Genomic DNA, 18,356 nt, shown 5'->3' with positions numbered 1-18,356 from the left:
CGGGTTTTCCGTCTTGCGAGGCATTCGTCTTGCGGGGCACCACTGTAATAATAATTTATACCCCGCCCATCTGGCTGGGTTTCCTCAGTCACTCTGGCTGGCTCCCAACAGAATAATAATAATAATAATAATAATAATAATAATTATGCCATCAAACATTAAAAACTTCCCTAAACAGGGCTGTCTTCAGATGTCTTCTAAAAGTCAGATAGTTGTTTATGTCCTTGACATCTGATGGGAGGGTGTTCCACAGGGCGGGCACCACTACCAAGAAGGCCCTCTGCCTTGTTCCGTGTAGCTTCACTTCTCGCAGTGAGGGAGCCGCCAGAAGACCCTCGGAGCTGGACCTCAGTGTCCGGGCTGAATGAAGGGGGTGGAGATGCTCCAGGTATACTGGGCCGAGGCCATTTAGGGCTTTAAAGGTCAGCACCAACACTTTGAATTTTGCTCGGAACATACTGGGAGCCATCTGGTAAGCAGAAAAGTTTGTGCAGACAGAATGATCAGAAGAACGTAATATTGAATTCCCCCCATAATCTATGAAAACTGTCGTAGAATCATAGAACTGTAGTGTTGGAAGGGATCCCAAGAGTCATCTCATCCAAACCCCTGCAATGCAGGAATCTCAGCTAAAGCATCCATGACAGATGGCCATCAAACCTCTGGTATTAAGCTCCAAGGAAGGAGAGTCCATAACCTTCCAAGGGAAACCGTTCCACCGGCAAACAACTCTTACAGTCTGAAAGTTCTTCCTGATGTTTAGTCGGAATCTCCTTTCTTGTAACTTGAAGCCATTGGTTTGAGTCCTAGCATCCAGAGCAGGAGAAAAGAAGCTTGTTCGCTCTTCCATGTGATATTTGAGATATTCCTTGAGATATTTGAAGATGGCTGTCATATCTCCTCTCTGTCTCCTTTTTCCCAAGCTAAACATACTCAGCTCCTTCAACCTTTCCTCATAAGCCTTGGTTTCCAGACCTTTGATCATCTGTTACCCTTCTCTGCACACAAGCCCTTTCACTGCATGTGTAGGGACTCCAAATGCAACACTCTTCTCTCTCTTATAATCTGTGACAGAAGGAGGAAGGCTTGCCTTTTCTGAATGGTTTCACTCAGCTCTAGTTTGGGACAATAATGTTCCTGCAGAAGATGACCTCAAGACAGTTGCCATTTGAGCTTGCCATTAGTTACCGTCTAGATCAGCGGTTCTCAACCTGTGGGTCGGACTACAGATGTTGTTGGACTACAACTCCCATCATCCCTGAGCTCTGGCCTTGCTAGCTAGGGGTGATGGGAGTTGTAGTTCAACAACATCTGGGGACCCACAGGTTGAGAAAGGCTGGTCTATATCATGGGTAGGCAAACTAAGGCCCGGGGGCTGGATCCGGCCCAGTCGCTTTCTAAATCTGGCCCACGGACGGTCTGGGAATCAGCATGTTTTTACATGCGTAGAATGTGCACAGACGGTCTGGGAATCAGCATGTTTTTACATGCGTAGAATGTGCCCTTTTATTTAAAATGCATCTCTGGGTTATTTGTGGGGCCTGCCTGGTTTTTTTACATGAGTGGAATGTGTGCTTTTATTTAAAATGCATCTCTGGATTATTTGTGGGACATAGGAATGCGCTCATATTTTTTTTCCAAAATATAGTCCGGCCCCCCACAAGGTCTGAAGGACAGTGGACCGGCCCCCTGCTGAAAAAGTTTGCTGACCCCTGGTCTAGATTTCCCTTTCGCCTCAAGTACCTTTAACTGCTACTTAAAAGTGACCCTTTAACCAAGTAGAGATAATCACTGACGTTATCTCTGACTACAAAGAACAATGGGGGGGGGGCAATCTGTTCCTGCTGTATAAGGTCCTCAACATATCCCCTGCAAACAAGTTTACTATTTTGGTTTTGTCTTCCCTAGTCCAGTTCATGAAGTGGGGGAATGTCACGGTTCCAGAATACAGTACAAAATATGTGAGAATCCCTCTTGTCCCCCTGGAGTGCCTGCGTTCAGGGACTGGCAATGCCAGGTCTTCAGTGTAAGAGCATCATATCAGAAACATATCCACCAGTGGCAGGCTGTTATTGACGAAGGTAAGCCTAACTCACATTTCTGCTGCTAGCATTGCGCTGATATGTGTTATGCTACTGCAAGTGATTCACTAGCAAAAAAATGACAAACTTTTTTAAAATAAAAAAAAAACATCTTTACTGAAAGTTCAAAAAGTACATAATTACATGTGCACTGAACATGGAGAGACGTAAATAAAAGAGAGAGAAAGAAAAAGAAAAGCAGAACCCATGTGGAAAGGAAAATAAAGGGGGGGAGGGGGAAAACCCAAAACTGTATATTTTACAAGGTTGCTAATAAAATAAAAATATAAAAAATTGTCCAGTAGCACCTTATAGACAAATTAAGTTTGTTCTGGTATAAGCTTTCGTGTGCATGCACACTTCTTCAGATTTTTTTTTAAAAAATATTATTGTTGTTATTATTTATTTATTTATTTATTTATTTACTACATCAGACCAACACGGCTACCTACCTGAAGGTTGCTATTGTACTTCACCAGATCTTAATCTATTACAGTATTTGTAAGAATGGATTCCAAATATCATTGAATTTGCCCATGGCAAGTCTGCGTTTATATGCAAGATGTTCATACGTTGCGAGTTTGAATAAGTCTTCAATCCAACTGTAGAAGGGAGCTGCATTTTTATTATCCCAATTCATCAGTATCAGTCTTTTTGCTGTGGAAGGGGCACAGAGAGTCCACTCATATTGTTCTTTTGTAAGCTTCCATATATATAATTCAAGAGGATATTTTTTGCTCTATAAATGTAAACAAAAAAACAACCTGACGACTCAAGTCTTCTTCTTTTTTTTAATGTAATAATTTCAGTTTACATAATGCTACTGGGACGCAGGTGGCGCTGTGGGTTAAAGCCTCAGCACCTAGGACTTGCCGATCGAAAGGTCGGCGGTTCGAATCCCTGCGGCGGGGTGCGCTCCCGCTGCTCGGTCCCAGCGCCTGCCAACCTAGCAGTTCGAAAGCACCTCCGGGTGCAAGTAGATAAATAGGGACCGCTTACCGGCGGGAAGGTAAACGGCGTTTCCGTGTGCGGCTCTGGCTCTGGCCAGAGCAGCGATGTCACGCTGGCCACGTGACCCGGAAGTGTCTCCGGACAGCGCTGGCCCCCGGCCTCTTAAGTGAGATGGGCGCACAACCCCAGAGTCTGTCAAGACTGGCCCGTACGGGCAGGGGTACCTTTACCTTTACCTTTACTGTGAGTCTATCTCTGTGTAATCCAGCTTCATACTTGTCAGGCCGGGTACACAACAGAAATAAGAAGAAAGACTGTGGATTTTTTCAAAGGAGAAGAAGGAAGCATGGCTTTTAGCATTCAAATGTTTTACATACCTTGCACTGTATTTTGGCAAGCAACCGCAACTAATGTATATCTTAGTTGGCCATGGAATATGTTCTTTAAAATCCAGCATACGGATTGCCAAACCTAAATCCTTCGTATATTGTAGCATTCCCCAACTTTGTGCCTTCTGTAAGTTTTGGACTACAAGTCCCATCGGCTGCAGCTGGCAGGAGGGGGAACTATAGTCCAAATTGTATTGAGAGCATCAGGTTGGGGAAGGCTTGAACTCAACACAGACTCCAAAGGAAAAAAATGTTCATTTGCATCTACAAGCTAAATTCAAGCTGGGACACGAAAGAATAAAGGAATAAATAGGAGCATCCTTAATGTGTTCATCCCATTCTTTCCTTTTGAGGTTCAGTTATAGTGGAGTCTGGGGATTGACAGGCCCATCTATCACTGTGGCCTGTGGGAGGTGAGGAAAATCAGGATCTGGCCCATCAGCCAGATGGTTCCTGAGCCCTGTTGTAGACAATTCTGAGTTTGATGAACCAATGGTCCTATCTTGATGGTCTAAAAAAATAGAAATATTTTACATACTACCCTGTTTGGAATGTGAACATTATCTACTCTACAGATGCATTGGCTTCAAATTACCATATTCCTTTTCTACAAAGAAAATAGCTGTTTTTGTTCTGTTAATGTAAAGCCTGAAGATGAATAACACTCGTGATATTAAGCTATGCTAGTATTTGAGGATATGTCACAACGGTTAATTAAATGAAATGTGGATTTCACCTACAGATTTTATCTAACTTCTTTATATTTGATGAGGCTCAATCCCCTCCCCCCCCCCCCCCTGTTTAGGACAGTGTCCTATCATAACCTGAAACAAGTGATAAGAGGCTGATAAGATTTGAAACAGAAATTCACACAGTTCATGTGAATGTCAGTGGCGTATGACTCTGCAAACAAAAAAACATTGCTCCTGTAGAAAGTGCAGGATTTGAAGCCCAAATGCCTCAAATAGTCACAAGGACAGCATTTATGCTTTGATATAGTCTTTTTTTGTGTTTCATTGGATTATGCTATGCAAATTCCATTAATTATTATGAGATTTAACAGAAAATAGTGTCCTATTGATAGATGTCTGATTGTGCATAAATGCCATTCACTTATACCTCCTGCATTTTCAAAAGATGGGTTAGGCTCTCATCACTCAGTTCTTTTGGGTGTGCCAATTCTACACAAATGCCCCGACAGAGTTCCCACACCTGGAGAAGAAAAGATCACTGGATTACAGTAACAACCACTTTTGTCCCTTTAATGAAGGGCCAAAGGGATGTGTGGATGAAACTGATTTCTTCTTTTTATTTGATGCGAATATTATTTAGACAGAGTATCAAATGTGGTTGTTTAGAAAAGAGAGTTTTAGTTATGAGGTCAAGAAAATAACTTTTTATTCCTTTTGTATTTAAGGTGAATTGAATAAGCTTTAAACACATGCCAGGGACATGTCCCCACTGAGCAGGGCTTCCGGTAGCCCTCAAATCACTTCTGCAGAGCTGTCACTTGTTCTGCAGTTTGCAGAAGGTAAAAAAAAAAATAATGGTTCAATTCTCTATTGAGCATCAAGGAGAGATGAGTGCTTCTTAACTTCAGCAAACTGCAGCACAAATTAAAGAGTTGACCTTTCCTCCCAAACGTCTGCCCGTGAAAGAGCACTGAGGGACCGAGAGGGTCTTCTCTAATTTGTGCTGTGGTTTGGAGAGAAGAAGATACATCAGCTGCTCAAAAGAAACTTTTATTACCTTCTGCAGGCTATTGGAGAACATGCTTGCCTTCCCCCAAATTCCAGAGAACATTGTTGAGGTATCCTCAGCCACCATAAATAATATCTGGCTTGGAAGCCAAGCCAACATTTGTGCATCTCCGGCAGAGGGTACCCTTGATTTGTTTTCATTTGGGAAGAGTCCCTCACTGAAAATTACTCTCTTTTTATGTCTCAACCCATCCATTCTCCTTGCAGGAGACCAAGGAAGGTTTTAGTGTATGCCCTTCATTAGTAAGTCTGCTTGGAAGGAGAGCTTTCCTTGTGCTTAACCTACTAAAATGAGAGGGACGTTGCGATCTTGTGTAGCTCTCGTTCGTTTTAATACTGCATGTCTCGAATCCTCTTCAGGTGCTCTGCATCAGGGTTAAGTAAACACACAATAGAGAAGAGGATGTAGCTCTGCCCCTTCCATTGCCATTTTCCCATTCCCAGTGAAAGGTTGGTGGGCTGGGTTGATGGCTCCTCCCACTAGCGGAAGACAGGAAACAACCCTTTGGGAAGTAGGCATGGCCACGATTCAGTTCTGCTCCTGCCTCCGTTATAAGCAGCTAGCTTGCTTCCTTTTGCTCCTGCTGTTACTTCTCTTCAGGCCTATTTGAAAATGTTTTTTCCCTATCTTCTTTCATACACTTCTTCTTTTACCTGTGCCTTTCTTCAGGCCCAGTGTTCCTGGGTCTCCAGCTGCTTTTGAACTACAGTTTCCTGATCCCTGGTCCTGCTAGCTAGGGTTGATGGGAGTTGTAGTCCAAAAACAGCTGGAGACTTAAGTTTGGGAAACCCTGCTCTGGCTTCTAGGCACCTTCCCCTGATTCACTCTGATCCTTCACCTCCTCTGCTCTCTCTAACCCCTGCTCTCCCCTTTCTTCTCTGGATTGCTTCGATGAAGGGACATCTTTCAAAGAAATGCCAGCGCTGAACCTCCATCAGATGAGGAGGACAGCGAAAGCTCAGTCATACAGCACTAAGCCCACCCAGTTCTACCTTGCCCAGGTTGCTGTCGTCCTTCAGCCATTGGGGAAAGCCAATAGGGAAAGCCCTTTCCATGGAGAATTGAAAACTAGCCTTCAGGTGGGATGCCAACTGTCCTTTTCCATTGCTGCCCATGTCTTGGAGATCAAAGTACTGTTTTTCCAGGGTTCTAAAACCCATAGAAGGGATGCGGGTGGTGCTGTGGGTTAAACCACAGAGCCTAGGACTTGCTGATCAGAAGGTTGGCGGTTCGAATCCCCGCGACGGGGTGAGCTCCCGTTGCTTGATCCCTGCTCCTGCCCACCTAGCAGTTTGAAAGCATGTCAAAGTGCAAGTAGATAAATAGGTACTGCTCCGGCAGGAAGGTAAACGGCGTTTCCGTGCGCTGCTCTGGTTCGCCAGAAGCGGCTTAGTCATGTTAGCCACATGACCTGGAAGCTGTATGCTGGCTCCCTCGGCCAATAAAGCGAGATGAGCGCCGCAACCCCAGAGTCGGTCACGACTGGACCTAATGATCAGGGGTCCCTTTACCTTTAAAACCCATAGAGAACAACTACAAGTACAGGAGACTCCAATATTTGCCTTCAAACTTGTGGAGGTGAACAGTATGGTGATCATGGTAGGGTTGGAGTTTGCATGCTTTCCCCCCGCTGCTGCCTTCATTGCATGTTGACCTAACTCTGATGTAAAACATCTGAAGAGGTGTCCATAATTCCCATCTGGAATATAGCAGAAATGTAGCTTGGTATTGCAACCAGTATAAGCAGAATTTTGTATCTACGAAATGAGGTTTATCAAGCTTACCCGGTTTCCACTTACTCGAACAGAAAAACCTTGTGCATTATTTTGCTCTCCAAATGGAAAAGAGCAGCCTATACTAGTAACGGAGAAAGTGATGGATGGAACTCCATGCGGTCATCAGGAAATGGATATATGTGCGAATGGCAGATGTCAGGTAAATCAGTGTTCAGAAGCCAGGTTTTAATATCTATTTATTGTGCAGTATTTCTTGAATGTTTGGTTCCCTGGATCCTGCTTTTAAACTTTAGTCTGCTTTTGTGGGATGGGGGTGGTGGGGGCCAATTTAGTACTTGCTATATGCATTCTTTCTGGTCCCTATGGGTTCTGCATCTTCCTAAAACTAAAGCTAGCATCAGTGTTTATAGTCCCTGCTTGTGATGGGGGACTTGTTCCTCATCTGCATACCTTGACGGGAGAAGCATCCTGTTATGCCCACTTCTCTTTCAACCACATCAACAGCATGATGAAGGACTATCTCTGCTGAGCTTTTATTCTTCAGTAAAGTAAATGACCTTTAAAATTCTTGTAGGTTGCTAAGTAGGTACCGGTGCGGCAGGAAGGTAAATGGCATTTCCATGCGCTCTGGTTTCCTGTTGTGCCAGAAGTGGTTTAGTCAATGCTGGCCACATGACCCAGAAAGCTGTCTGCGGACAAACTCTGGCTCCCTCAGCTTGAAGCGAGATGGGCGCCGCAACTCCATAGTCGCCTTTGACTGGACTTAACTGTCCAGGAGTCCTTTCCCTTCTATGCCCACTGACCTGGGAGTAAGCTTCGTTGAAAACATAACTTACTTATGAGCAAAATGTATAGGGTTTCAGTGTTAATTTCTTACTGTTAAACAATCGGGGGTGTTCAGTTCCTTTAATCGCTTGCTTTAGGATTATTTTTTATTTTACGGGAATCTCTCTTTCCCTTCCCCATTAACCTAAGAAGAGTTATGGATGCAACCAAAGACTGTTAGGCATGACTGTTGCCTTTCTTTGCTTAGGAATCAAAGAATTGTAGAATTGTAGAGCTGGAAGGGACCACGAGAGCCCCTGCAATGCCAGAATCCTTTGGCCAGTGTGTGGGGCTCAAACCCATAAGCCTGAGATTAAGAGTCTCGTGCTCTACCAACTGTGCAGGGATAGCCAACTCCAGAGAGACTGCGATCTACTTTCAGAATTAAAATCTGGCAATGATCTACCCCTGTTTTGGGGGGGTTCAGGTCGAAGTCATTGAGTTTCTTTTTAGGGAGGAAGAAAGCCCAGTTTTTATACAAATACGTTCTTAGGAGGGAAGTTCCATGGGGGTGGGGGTTTAAAGGCAAGGGTCAAAGGGGAAAAGTCACTCACAATAATATCTCTTTGAATGAAAACAGCCACAGAGAGATAGCTCCGTCTTCCCTTCCACTAATCAGACAACAAAATGGAGGGCAGGGGTAGGGGGCAGGGGAGGAGTCAGTTTCAACGATGCTGAGGAAAGGGAGCCAGAGATCAACCCGTGATCTACCAAAACCTCACGGGGATCTACCAGTAGATCGCAATCGACCTGTTGGACATTCCTGTTGTAGAGGAATGCAAGATGAATGGGGGCACTTAGCAACCACTGGGGGCGGGGGGAGTCCAGAAGAAGAAAGCAAAGAACTCCCCCACTCCACCCAGCCCCAGTTCTTCTCAACTGCTATTTAACAGAAAGTGGGGAGGGGCAAGGATATAAGGGCCAGATACACCATTAACTTCACATCTATTTTGGCTGTCAGAGTCAATTCCTTATATTGTAATATTAATACTTGATGCTTCCTTTTCGCCTCCAGAAGTTTGGGTGTGATGGCATCCTGGGATCTTTGGCGTGGGAAGACCACTGTGGCGTCTGCAATGGAGATGGGAAATCGTGCAGAGTTGTTAAAGGAGATTTTAATCACACTCGGGGAGCAGGTAAAAAAAAAAAAACCCCAACCTTTCAAATTTAATGCTTTTTTACAGAAATTTGTAAATGTAATGAGCATTCTGCATTAGATAAATCGATTAGTACCTTTTCATATTTTGTGTTGATTAAGTGGTAGCATTCCATTCATGATAAGCAGATAAGGGCAAGAAAAGGCTTTCCTTATACCCAGTTTCAGACTTATTACTGCTGAGATGGGGGTGATTAGGAACAGATGGGAACAAGTATTTAGTAAACCCCACTGCATACTTTTTGACACATGATACCTGGGTTTATTTACCATAGTTGAACATAAACATTTATCTGGATTAGCGGCTCTCCAATGCTCAAACATTAAATGAAGGAAAGAAAAGGGAGCAAATATCCAAAGATTCAATATATATTGAATTCAGTATTTATACTTAACATGATTTCCCCCCCTAAATGAAATAGCTGAGAAGCTAAACAGTCGTCCAGATTCTGATGTGTGTTACTTTGCAGAAGAGCAAACATTTTGAATTTGAATTTTAAAATTTTGCATTAGGGATGCAATCATTTACTTAGTGTGAGGCCATCTGAGGGAGCCTCAGGATACAGCACAAGTAACATTCTGCTGGCGTAGTTGGAGGTTTGCTGGCAGAATGACATTTGGGCCCTTGGAAGTCATGCATAATGCCACCTAGTGCATGAAAAAATAGGGTGTATCAAATATCCTATCATAATTATTTACAAAATTAGTCCACTTCTTCCAGAAATCAAGAATTTTTTTCTCTTTTCTGTGCAAAATGCAAGTGATAAGTTTAATTGATTTCACTGTTTCCCATATCTAGCCCAAGCATCAGGTGTCAGCATATATTTTTGAAACCGGAGGGGGGAACCATTAGTGGGACTTTAATTTAGGCGTCTTCAAAATTGTTAAATTTCAATATTCAGAGTAAGTCAGCAAGTATTTTTAAAAAACCGAATTAGAAGCCAAGACGTTTCAAAAGCAGTAAACATCACAATCTATACCAAATCATTCAGGGGTTCAGAAAATAAAATTAAAGACATGCTTTGAGTCTTCAGGTGTGGTTGTGTCCTAAGATGGAGATAATTTAGGAAAAGGGAGGCAAAATCACAAATTACCCTGAAGGTCTAAGTCAGAAGACAGAAAGTTGGAGAGATTGGATATTGAAATTATATTTATAGAGATTTTAAACTGACCAATAAAACACTGGCAAAAATAAATATCCATAAGGAAATCTGTTTAAATCTTTCCAGTTACATGGCTGAGTACTTGTTGAAAGAAAAATGTTTTCCTGTTTTAATAACTAACGTAAACCACAGAAATGCCTTCTAATGTAGACCCCAGATTTTAAGCATGTTTGCCATAATCTGACTTTACAAACGCAAAAGGGATTGTGTATGAACACTTGGGCTTTTTGTCTCCGTTTTAACACAGTAGCCAGTTTTTATGAAGCTCTCCCCCTTCCCTGAGTTTCAGAAATAGCTTGCCGGGTGCATATTTCTCAATGGAAACAACTTAAAACAACTTAAAAGGCTGTAAAAACATGGACTACAATCCTATGCCTAGTTACACGGTTACAAATCCCATTCTTTTCTTCAAGAATTATGCGTGCATAACTCTATGGACGTTTGCAACCACAGTGCTTATCTGTGGTCTTAATGATAAAGCGCTATTTGTTTTCATTGAATCAGTGTCATTGCTGTGGTTTCTGCCCAAAGAAATGCTTGAAGGAATGCCTTACTCTCTTGTGTTCATTCAACTGTAGATCACTGTATAGACATATAACACACATGCCTTATATTTGTTTATTTTGGATAGGGTTATTCAGAATTTTATTCAGAATTTGCCAAGTCATTTCTGATGAGTCTGGAAAGGAAATCTGGGAGTCCCATTTCCTTGCCCCCCGCGGTGGGGAAAAGTAAACACTGGAAGTTTATTTCTGAAACATAACTGTTCATGTCGGAATGTTGGTTTGATCCAGCAGGGATCATCTTATATTCTTATGTTCTTGATATTAAAGGCACATGGGTATTATGTAATCTCATTGACACAATAGATGTGTGTGGCCTGATCCTGAAGGGAATTAGAATCTATGAATGAGTCTCACTGCAGATTATGAAATTTGTGGATCAGATTGGTGAGAACATCATCTGTGAGTCTCTTGGACGCTACCCATTTATAGTTGCAGGAAACATTGTTTAATTGAAATAAAATATTATATCCGGCATAGGACATAGCCCTCTTACTTGTTACTGAATCTTACATAAACTACACATACTATGTGCAGTTTAGGGTAAAAATATTTAGTAGAAATGGGAAATGTAAAAAGAAGTACACTATATTATCAGCAGACAGTAACAAATGTGGGTGAGAGAGATACAAGATACAGATGTCAAACAACAATGCTATGTTGTCGCTGTTTGTTTTACTTGTGGGTTGTGGTGGCCTCTGACTATACCATGTATATGTACATTGTTGAAAGGGAATAATATGTTGAAAGACTATTATTTCACGAGCAGTGTGGAGAAATCCATTGGGGAATTTTAATTATTGAGGTCTCTGGAAATACAAGCATTCTGGGAGTTTTGTGGAAACGCAGTGGGATTTAAACAAGCTATTAAAGTTTCACACTGCCATAATCCAAGTCCATATGACAGGCATGAGCTAAGAGGTAGGACAAAAACACACACTGGGTTGAACCAGGTGACAGCCATTTTATTTATGGTATTCATGAACTTTGCATTGGGCGAGAAGGGATTGTCCAGCATTGCTTACAACCTGCCTGTTAACAATAGAACCGCCAAGATGGCCTTCTGGCTAGTCCAGAAGACAGAAGTCAACAAAGATCATTAACTGCTCAGGCACTTCCACCTGCTTGGAAGTACAGTGTACCAAACGCCTTGGTACTCAAACAACTTGGAACCCAAACAATGCAAACCGGTAAGTGTTCCGGTTAGCAAACTTTTTTGATGGCCTTCTGGCTAGTCCAGAAGGCAGAAGTCAACAAAGAGCATTAACTGCTCAGGCACTTCCACCTGCTTGGAAGTACAGTGTACCAAACGCCTTGGTACTCAAACAACTTGGAACCCAAACAATGCAAACCGGTAAGTGTTCCGGTTAGCAAACTTTTTTGGGAAGCCAAACGTGCTCCGTTTTGAGTGCCACACTTCCGTTTTGAGTGTTACACCGAGGTCTGTCTTTTTTTGCTATTTATTTTGCGTTTTTGTATTTGCTGCTCTTTTGTTTTGTTTTTGTGACTGTGTGGAACCCAGTTCAGCTACTGACTGCAGTACATTGTTTATTGCTTTCATTTTATGGATCAATGGTCTCGTTAGAGAGTAAAATTCATGTTAAATTGTTGTTTTAGGGGTTGTTTTTAAAAGTCTGGAACAGATTGATCCATTTTGCATTACTTCCTATGCCAGGCATAGGCAAACTCGGCCCTTCAGATGTTTTGGGACTACAAGTCCCATCATTCCTAGCTACCAGGACCAGTGGTCAGGGATGATGGGAATTGTCCCAAAACATCTGGAGGGCCGAGTTTGCCTATGTGCATTCTATGGGAAAGTGTGCCTTGGTTTTGGAACGCTTTGGCTTTGGAACGGACTTCCAGAGTGGATTAAGTTTGAGAACCAAGGTACCACTGTATGGCTGGCCACCAGATTATTGTGATTGTGGCTAATCTATGAGCTGAATGCCCTGCAGTCCCTATTGTATCTATTCAGATCAGGCTGTTATTGATGCTCCAGACACAGACCAGAAAGAAAAGCAGATTCATGAAAATATTTCATGAAGTGTGAAGGTTCCCCACTTTACCCCCTGTCTTCACCCCCACCTATGTTTTCTGGCTCCATGGAGTCAGCACTGGTGACAACCCCTTCAGCTTCTCTGCTTGACCCGGGAACTATCCAACTCAAGGGAGAGTCAATAAATTAATATTGGCTGATTCAATAAGAAGACAACAGTGCCAAGTACACAGTAAAAAAAATAATCTAGGTTTCAGAGGGTCAGTCCAGGGACACTGACAGAATGAGAGGCAAATGTGATTCTAAAACTTCATAAACAAGAAGAGGAAATCAGACATGAACACTATTGTATTTCTTTAAAACAAATCTTTTGTGTTTGTTGATTACGAACATCACATGGAATATTTCATCTTGTAATTAGGTTATGTGGAAGCATTGGTGATACCTGCAGGGGCAAGAAGAATCAAGGTTGTGGAAGAAAAACCTGCTCACAGTTACTTAGGTGAGTTGTGTTTTGTCCGTAATTGTAATACGTTCTTGACAAAAAAGATAGAAAACTTTATGCCTTTTAAAAAAAATATTCTTCGTAGATTCAAAACAGAAACTATGAGTGTGGAATACACCCCAGTTCAAATGTCACACTGGGGTCACTAAATAGCTTTAGGCAAGTAATTACTTTCCGGATGAGGAACCTGTGGCCTTTCAGATGATTTTGGACTCCTATTAGCCCCAGTCAGCCCCCGGTGAACTGTAGAACAATAACATATTGTGGTCCACAAGGAGGTAGACCTTCCCTCTCCCATGTCCATTTTCTTTATTGAAAACCCAAAATCAAAGAAATTAAATCCAAATGAACAAAGTGCAGGTAAAAGATTTTTCAGAAGACAGAAATGATTAAAAATTAAATCCAAGGTACGAAAGATAAAAACAGCACGTTTTTTTCATTGTACATCCTAAACGGTGGTTCTCAAGCTTACTTAGTTGTTGTCGTTGTTGTTTGCAGGCTGTTATCAGTTTGTTTGACAATTGTAATAATTGATTAAAAAACGATAATCTTAAAAAAATTAATTGATACAAGTATCAAAACATGTTGTTGTTGTTTAGTCGTTTAGTCGTGTCCGACTCTTCGTGACCCCATGGACCAGAGAACGCCAGGCACTCCTGTCCTCCACTGCCCCCCGCAGCTTGGTCAGACTCATGCTGGTAACCTCGAAAACACTGTCCAACCACCTCGTCCTCTGTCGTCCCCTTCTCCTTGTGCCCTCCATCTTTCCCAACATCAGGGTCTTCTCCAGGGAGTCTTCTCTTCTCATGAGGTGGCCAAAGTACTGGAGCCTCAGCTTCAGGATCTGTCCTTCCAGTGAGCACTCAGGGCTGATTTCCTTCAGAATGGAGAGGTTTGATCTTCTTGCAGTCCATGGGACTCTCAAGAGTCATACAACTGTGTAAAATCAATAGGTTTCTCCCCCCCCCCCAACAAAGGGTTCTGAATTGCTTTTGTAAAATGTGGAAACAATGAAGACTCCGCGGGGCCTGCTGTCTCTTCCAATCTATCAAAGGATCAATTCTATTTTGGAAGAGAAAAATTGCCAGTCAGAGTCCAAGCTTCAGGTTTGGTTGTAAGTGCTAACGCAATAGGTACAACTGACAGCAACTGAAAGCACATTTTGGAAAATAGCCAGATTTAGGAGTATTAAGGGTTGTCATGCTCAATTGATATTTGCTTATGCCTTGTGGAACTATTTAGAGGAATCTAACTTTGCCAAAGCGGTAGGCTGAAAACTGAAAGGTGATACGAGGCAGTTACTCCTTTTTTAGTCACAAAAGATACAATTCTGTGGATCATTACTTAAGGCACAAGCCCCCTTGAAACCAGCAGAGCTTTCTTGCAAATAAGTATGCACGGAATCAATTTGCAAGTCTAATAACCGGGATTAAAATCATACTTTCTGTGGTAGTTAGAATTATTAAAAACGGGCGCACATTATATTCTCTTTAACATAAAAAATTTGAATGAGCGTAGTCCTGTATTTAGCCCATTTTGCATGCGCGCTCTCTCTCTCACACACACACATACATGGGAACTGATGCTAATTAGAGGCTGGATTTCTAAGGATTTGGAAATCCAGTTTGGGTGTGACCCTGGACCTCTTTTCAAGCTTGAGTGCCCAGGTAGGAATAGTGGCCAAGAGCATTATCACATACCTGAGGTTGCTGCATTAACAACTTGTTGTTTTTAACTTGTATAAAGCGCCTCAAAATCCTTGGTTATTTGGTGACCCAGAAATGCTATAAATAAAATAAACTACATCCATTCCTTGGAATGTCAGATAATGACATATACCTTAGTTACATATGTCATAATGACATATACCTTAGTTACATCTTGAATGGGTTAATTTTATGTGCTGTCTGTGGGACCGCCTTGAAAAGTGTTCCAAAACTTGAGCTGGTCCAGAACGCTGCAGCCAGACTGTTGACCTGGACTAGTTATCAAGAACATGTGACTTCTCTGTTACAAGAGAAGTGCTGGCTGCCAACTGGGCTTAATTGAAAATGTCAGTTCATAAAGCCCCAAATTAGTGGAGATCAGATTGTGACATAAACCTGAGGTTTGAAGATTTTCAAGAGAGCTCCTCTACTAGCCAGCCAACAGAATTTTCTGGACTGGGTGTGCTTTATAGGGATGGAACCCCTCACTCCACCCAGTAAAACTATTGACAAGAACTTGCCCAGGAACCTGAGTACAAGGCAAAAGGATGTCCCTGAAAAATGCAACGCCAATTCTTTCATACTTTTCCTGCTACAAGCCAGTTCCCATCATCTGCTGCACAGAATGCAGGCGGATTAATGTCTCCAAATTGCCTCCAAATCAATTCCTCTAAAATGAATAGCAAGATTACCCCCATAAATGAGGGGCACTCGCTTTGGTTGCTGCTTTTCTGCTTTTCCCAGTTGTGGTTGCATCCGTAGCTTCAGAGAATGGATTATTGCGCAGCGAAGCAGCAGAAAGAGATATAGACAATGGCTTGTCCGGAGCAGAGAGCGCTGCAGCAGTGCTTCCCACAAGCAACTTTTCAGTACCTTTGGGAGCACAATAACATTTGGAACAGTTCCCCTGCAGCAATTTAACCAGGGACAGTGGTACAATGTGCAACAGACCCATTTTATAAACATTAAAATTCTGCTGCCACTGCCAAAATATTTCTGTGGGGAGAAGCATTGAGGGCCGCAGAAAAAATCTCCAGGGCTCTTATACGGGCCATGTTTTAGCTCCACCCCTAAGTCAGTAAAATAACAATTTTGACAAAACAGTTTGGTAACCCTGTTTATAGGGAAGGACCATAGCTCAGCAGTGAGACCTATCTGGCAGGGACACAAGATAGGGCCTTCTTGGTGACTGCTCCTAAGCTTTGCAACTGCCTTCTCAGGCAGAGCAGATGTAGTGATGTATGGAAGTGAGAGCTGGACCATAAAGAAGGCTGATCGCCGAAGAATTGATGCTTTTGAATTATGGTGCTGGAGGAGACTCTTGAGAGTCCCATGGACTGCAAGAAGATCAAACTTCTCCATCCTGAAGGAAATCAGCCCCGAGTGCTCACTGGAAGGACAGATCCTGAAGCTGAGGCTCCAATACTTTGGCCACCTCATGAGAAGAGAAGACTCCCTGGAAAAGACCCTGATGTTGGGAAAGATGGAGAGCACAAGGAGAAGGGGACGACAGAGGACGAGATGGTTGGATAGTGTTCTCGAAGCTAACAGCATGAGTTTGACTAAACTGCTGGAGGCAGTGGAAGACAGGAGTGCCTGGCGTTCTCTGGTCCATGGGGTCACGAAGAGTCGGACACGACTAAATGACTAAGCAACAACAATTGCTAGTCTAGCAGCACAGAAAACCCCTGTTTAGATGTATTTTTTGCCTGTTTTCAGCATTTTAGTTAGCTGCTGTTTTCATGCTGTAATTTTTATCTGGTCTTTATGTGTAGGTGTTTCTACTGATAGGTTTTATTTTGAAATTGTACACTTTTGCTACTTAATTGCAGAAAGGTTCTGTAGAGACATACTAAACAAAAAGTTTTTTTGCAGTTGGCCCACATATGAGACACACACCAATGGCCAGTGGCTCTGACGCCACTGAGAGGCAGTTAGTCCATGCAGCCAGTGACTCTAAACTCATAAGTCTCGATTTATTTTCACTCCACAAGGTAGTACCTTAGAAAAGGTTGGTAGGTTTTTAAACAAGTAAAGCATGACTTTCTCCAGCCTTCCTCAACTTGAGGCCTTTGAGATATTTTGGACTGCAACTCCCAACAAAGAGTTGACATTAGACTTGGTGACAGTGTCTCAATACGGAATGCAAGGCCAGCTAGAATTTTACCTTTCACGTAAATGTGTGTAGATTGCTTTGGTTTGATCACATCCCCCAAAAAATTTTCCCCTGGAGTTGAAAAGAATTTGCTTTGACCGTTTTAAGACTGAGGTGTCCCCTTTACAGCTTTTGGGATGTAATGCACATGCCCTTTTTCTTCTTCAAAACCAGAGCATACTTTTATCAGGCCTCGTTATACCATTTACAAACTGAAGGGCACGGGAAGATTTTGAGTTGCATTGCCCATTTCCCTGAAATGAAGCTGTTTGCATATATGACCTACCTGTACAAATTGTGAAGGCTTTGAATGTGGACACTGTTTATGTCAAGACAGTATTGGCTTGTCTGCTGTGAGGGAATGAACTTGGCATTGTATAATTCAAGGGTTTGGGTATATGTGATTTTTGTGTATATACGGAATCCTTGGAGCTGAATACCCACATAAGGTCCAACTGTCCTGTATCTGATAGGCTAGCTACACTTCCTAAAATATCAGCATTTTGTGCTTTGGGTAATTGTTCAGAAACAAGATGGCTGTGAAACAACCATGCTGCTGTACTCCTGTACCAAAGATGGCTGTCCATTGGGTGGAGAAGAATCTACGTTTATTCAATGGTTAGTTAGAAGACTTTAAAATGTCGAGATATTACATCAGAAAAAGAAACCTCTTAGAACTGTAACATTACTGGATGCTGCAAGGATGTTTTAGGAATTTTGTGCTATTTGGATTCATTGTACTGTGCCTTAGTGGCATGCGTGATTGTTGGATAATGTAGTTGTATCGCCGCCAGTTGATGGTGCTATTGCCATTGTTTCCCATAGAAACATAACAAAACAGTACAAATATGGATAGGACGGCAGTTGATTGCCAGGAATGACTCACGTTAACATACAACTTTATGAAGAGATTTGGGCAAGGACTGAACAGTTAAGGCACTTTCACATCACGAATGCCAAGCATGGAATTTCAGTGAGAAAGAATGTTTAGGGCAGTCTTGTCCAGAGGATGACATCAAGCCATCAAGTCAAACTTCACATATCTGATTAAGGGGCCTGAGGCATTCAAGATTCACATTACAGAGAGAGAGAGAGAGAGAGAATGAAGAATTATATATCAGCAATGACAAAGTTGTGTATCCCTCAATTCCTTGAAGTGTATCTGAGTTGACCTCATTAAATGCTTTTGGGGATTGATTGGGCCTGGGAGAGGAAAGAGTCGGCCAAAAAAAGTTATTCCTGGCAGGAAAGATCAAATTAATGTCTATTTGCAAAAGCCACAGTTAAAAATGTCTAGAAATGTAAGTGCTAACATTTAGCACTTCGCAAGAATAGATGAGGTATTTGCACATGTACTAACCACACCAAC

At 42.3% G+C, this 18,356-nt stretch overlaps 1 protein-coding gene across 2 annotated transcripts in view; it reads left to right on the top strand.

Moving 5' to 3' along the window:
* Window positions 1-18,356, top strand: part of ADAMTS19 (ADAM metallopeptidase with thrombospondin type 1 motif 19) — a 128,187-nt gene that overhangs the window by 83,453 nt on the left and 26,378 nt on the right. For both annotated transcript variants that reach the window (XM_079995339.1, XM_079995338.1), the window contains exons 13-16: window positions 1,909-2,081; window positions 6,990-7,117; window positions 8,759-8,879; window positions 13,043-13,123. In XM_079995339.1, coding sequence (XP_079851465.1) covers window positions 1,909-2,081; window positions 6,990-7,117; window positions 8,759-8,879; window positions 13,043-13,123 — 503 coding nt within the window. The remainder of the gene's footprint in view (window positions 1-1,908; window positions 2,082-6,989; window positions 7,118-8,758; window positions 8,880-13,042; window positions 13,124-18,356) is intronic.

Source organism: Podarcis cretensis (assembly GCF_951804945.1).
Source record: "Podarcis cretensis genome assembly, chromosome: 11".
NCBI lineage: Eukaryota > Metazoa > Chordata > Lepidosauria > Squamata > Lacertidae > Podarcis > Podarcis cretensis.
The sequence above is the reverse complement of the archived record's forward strand: the minus strand, read 5'-3'. Positions and strand labels throughout refer to the sequence as shown.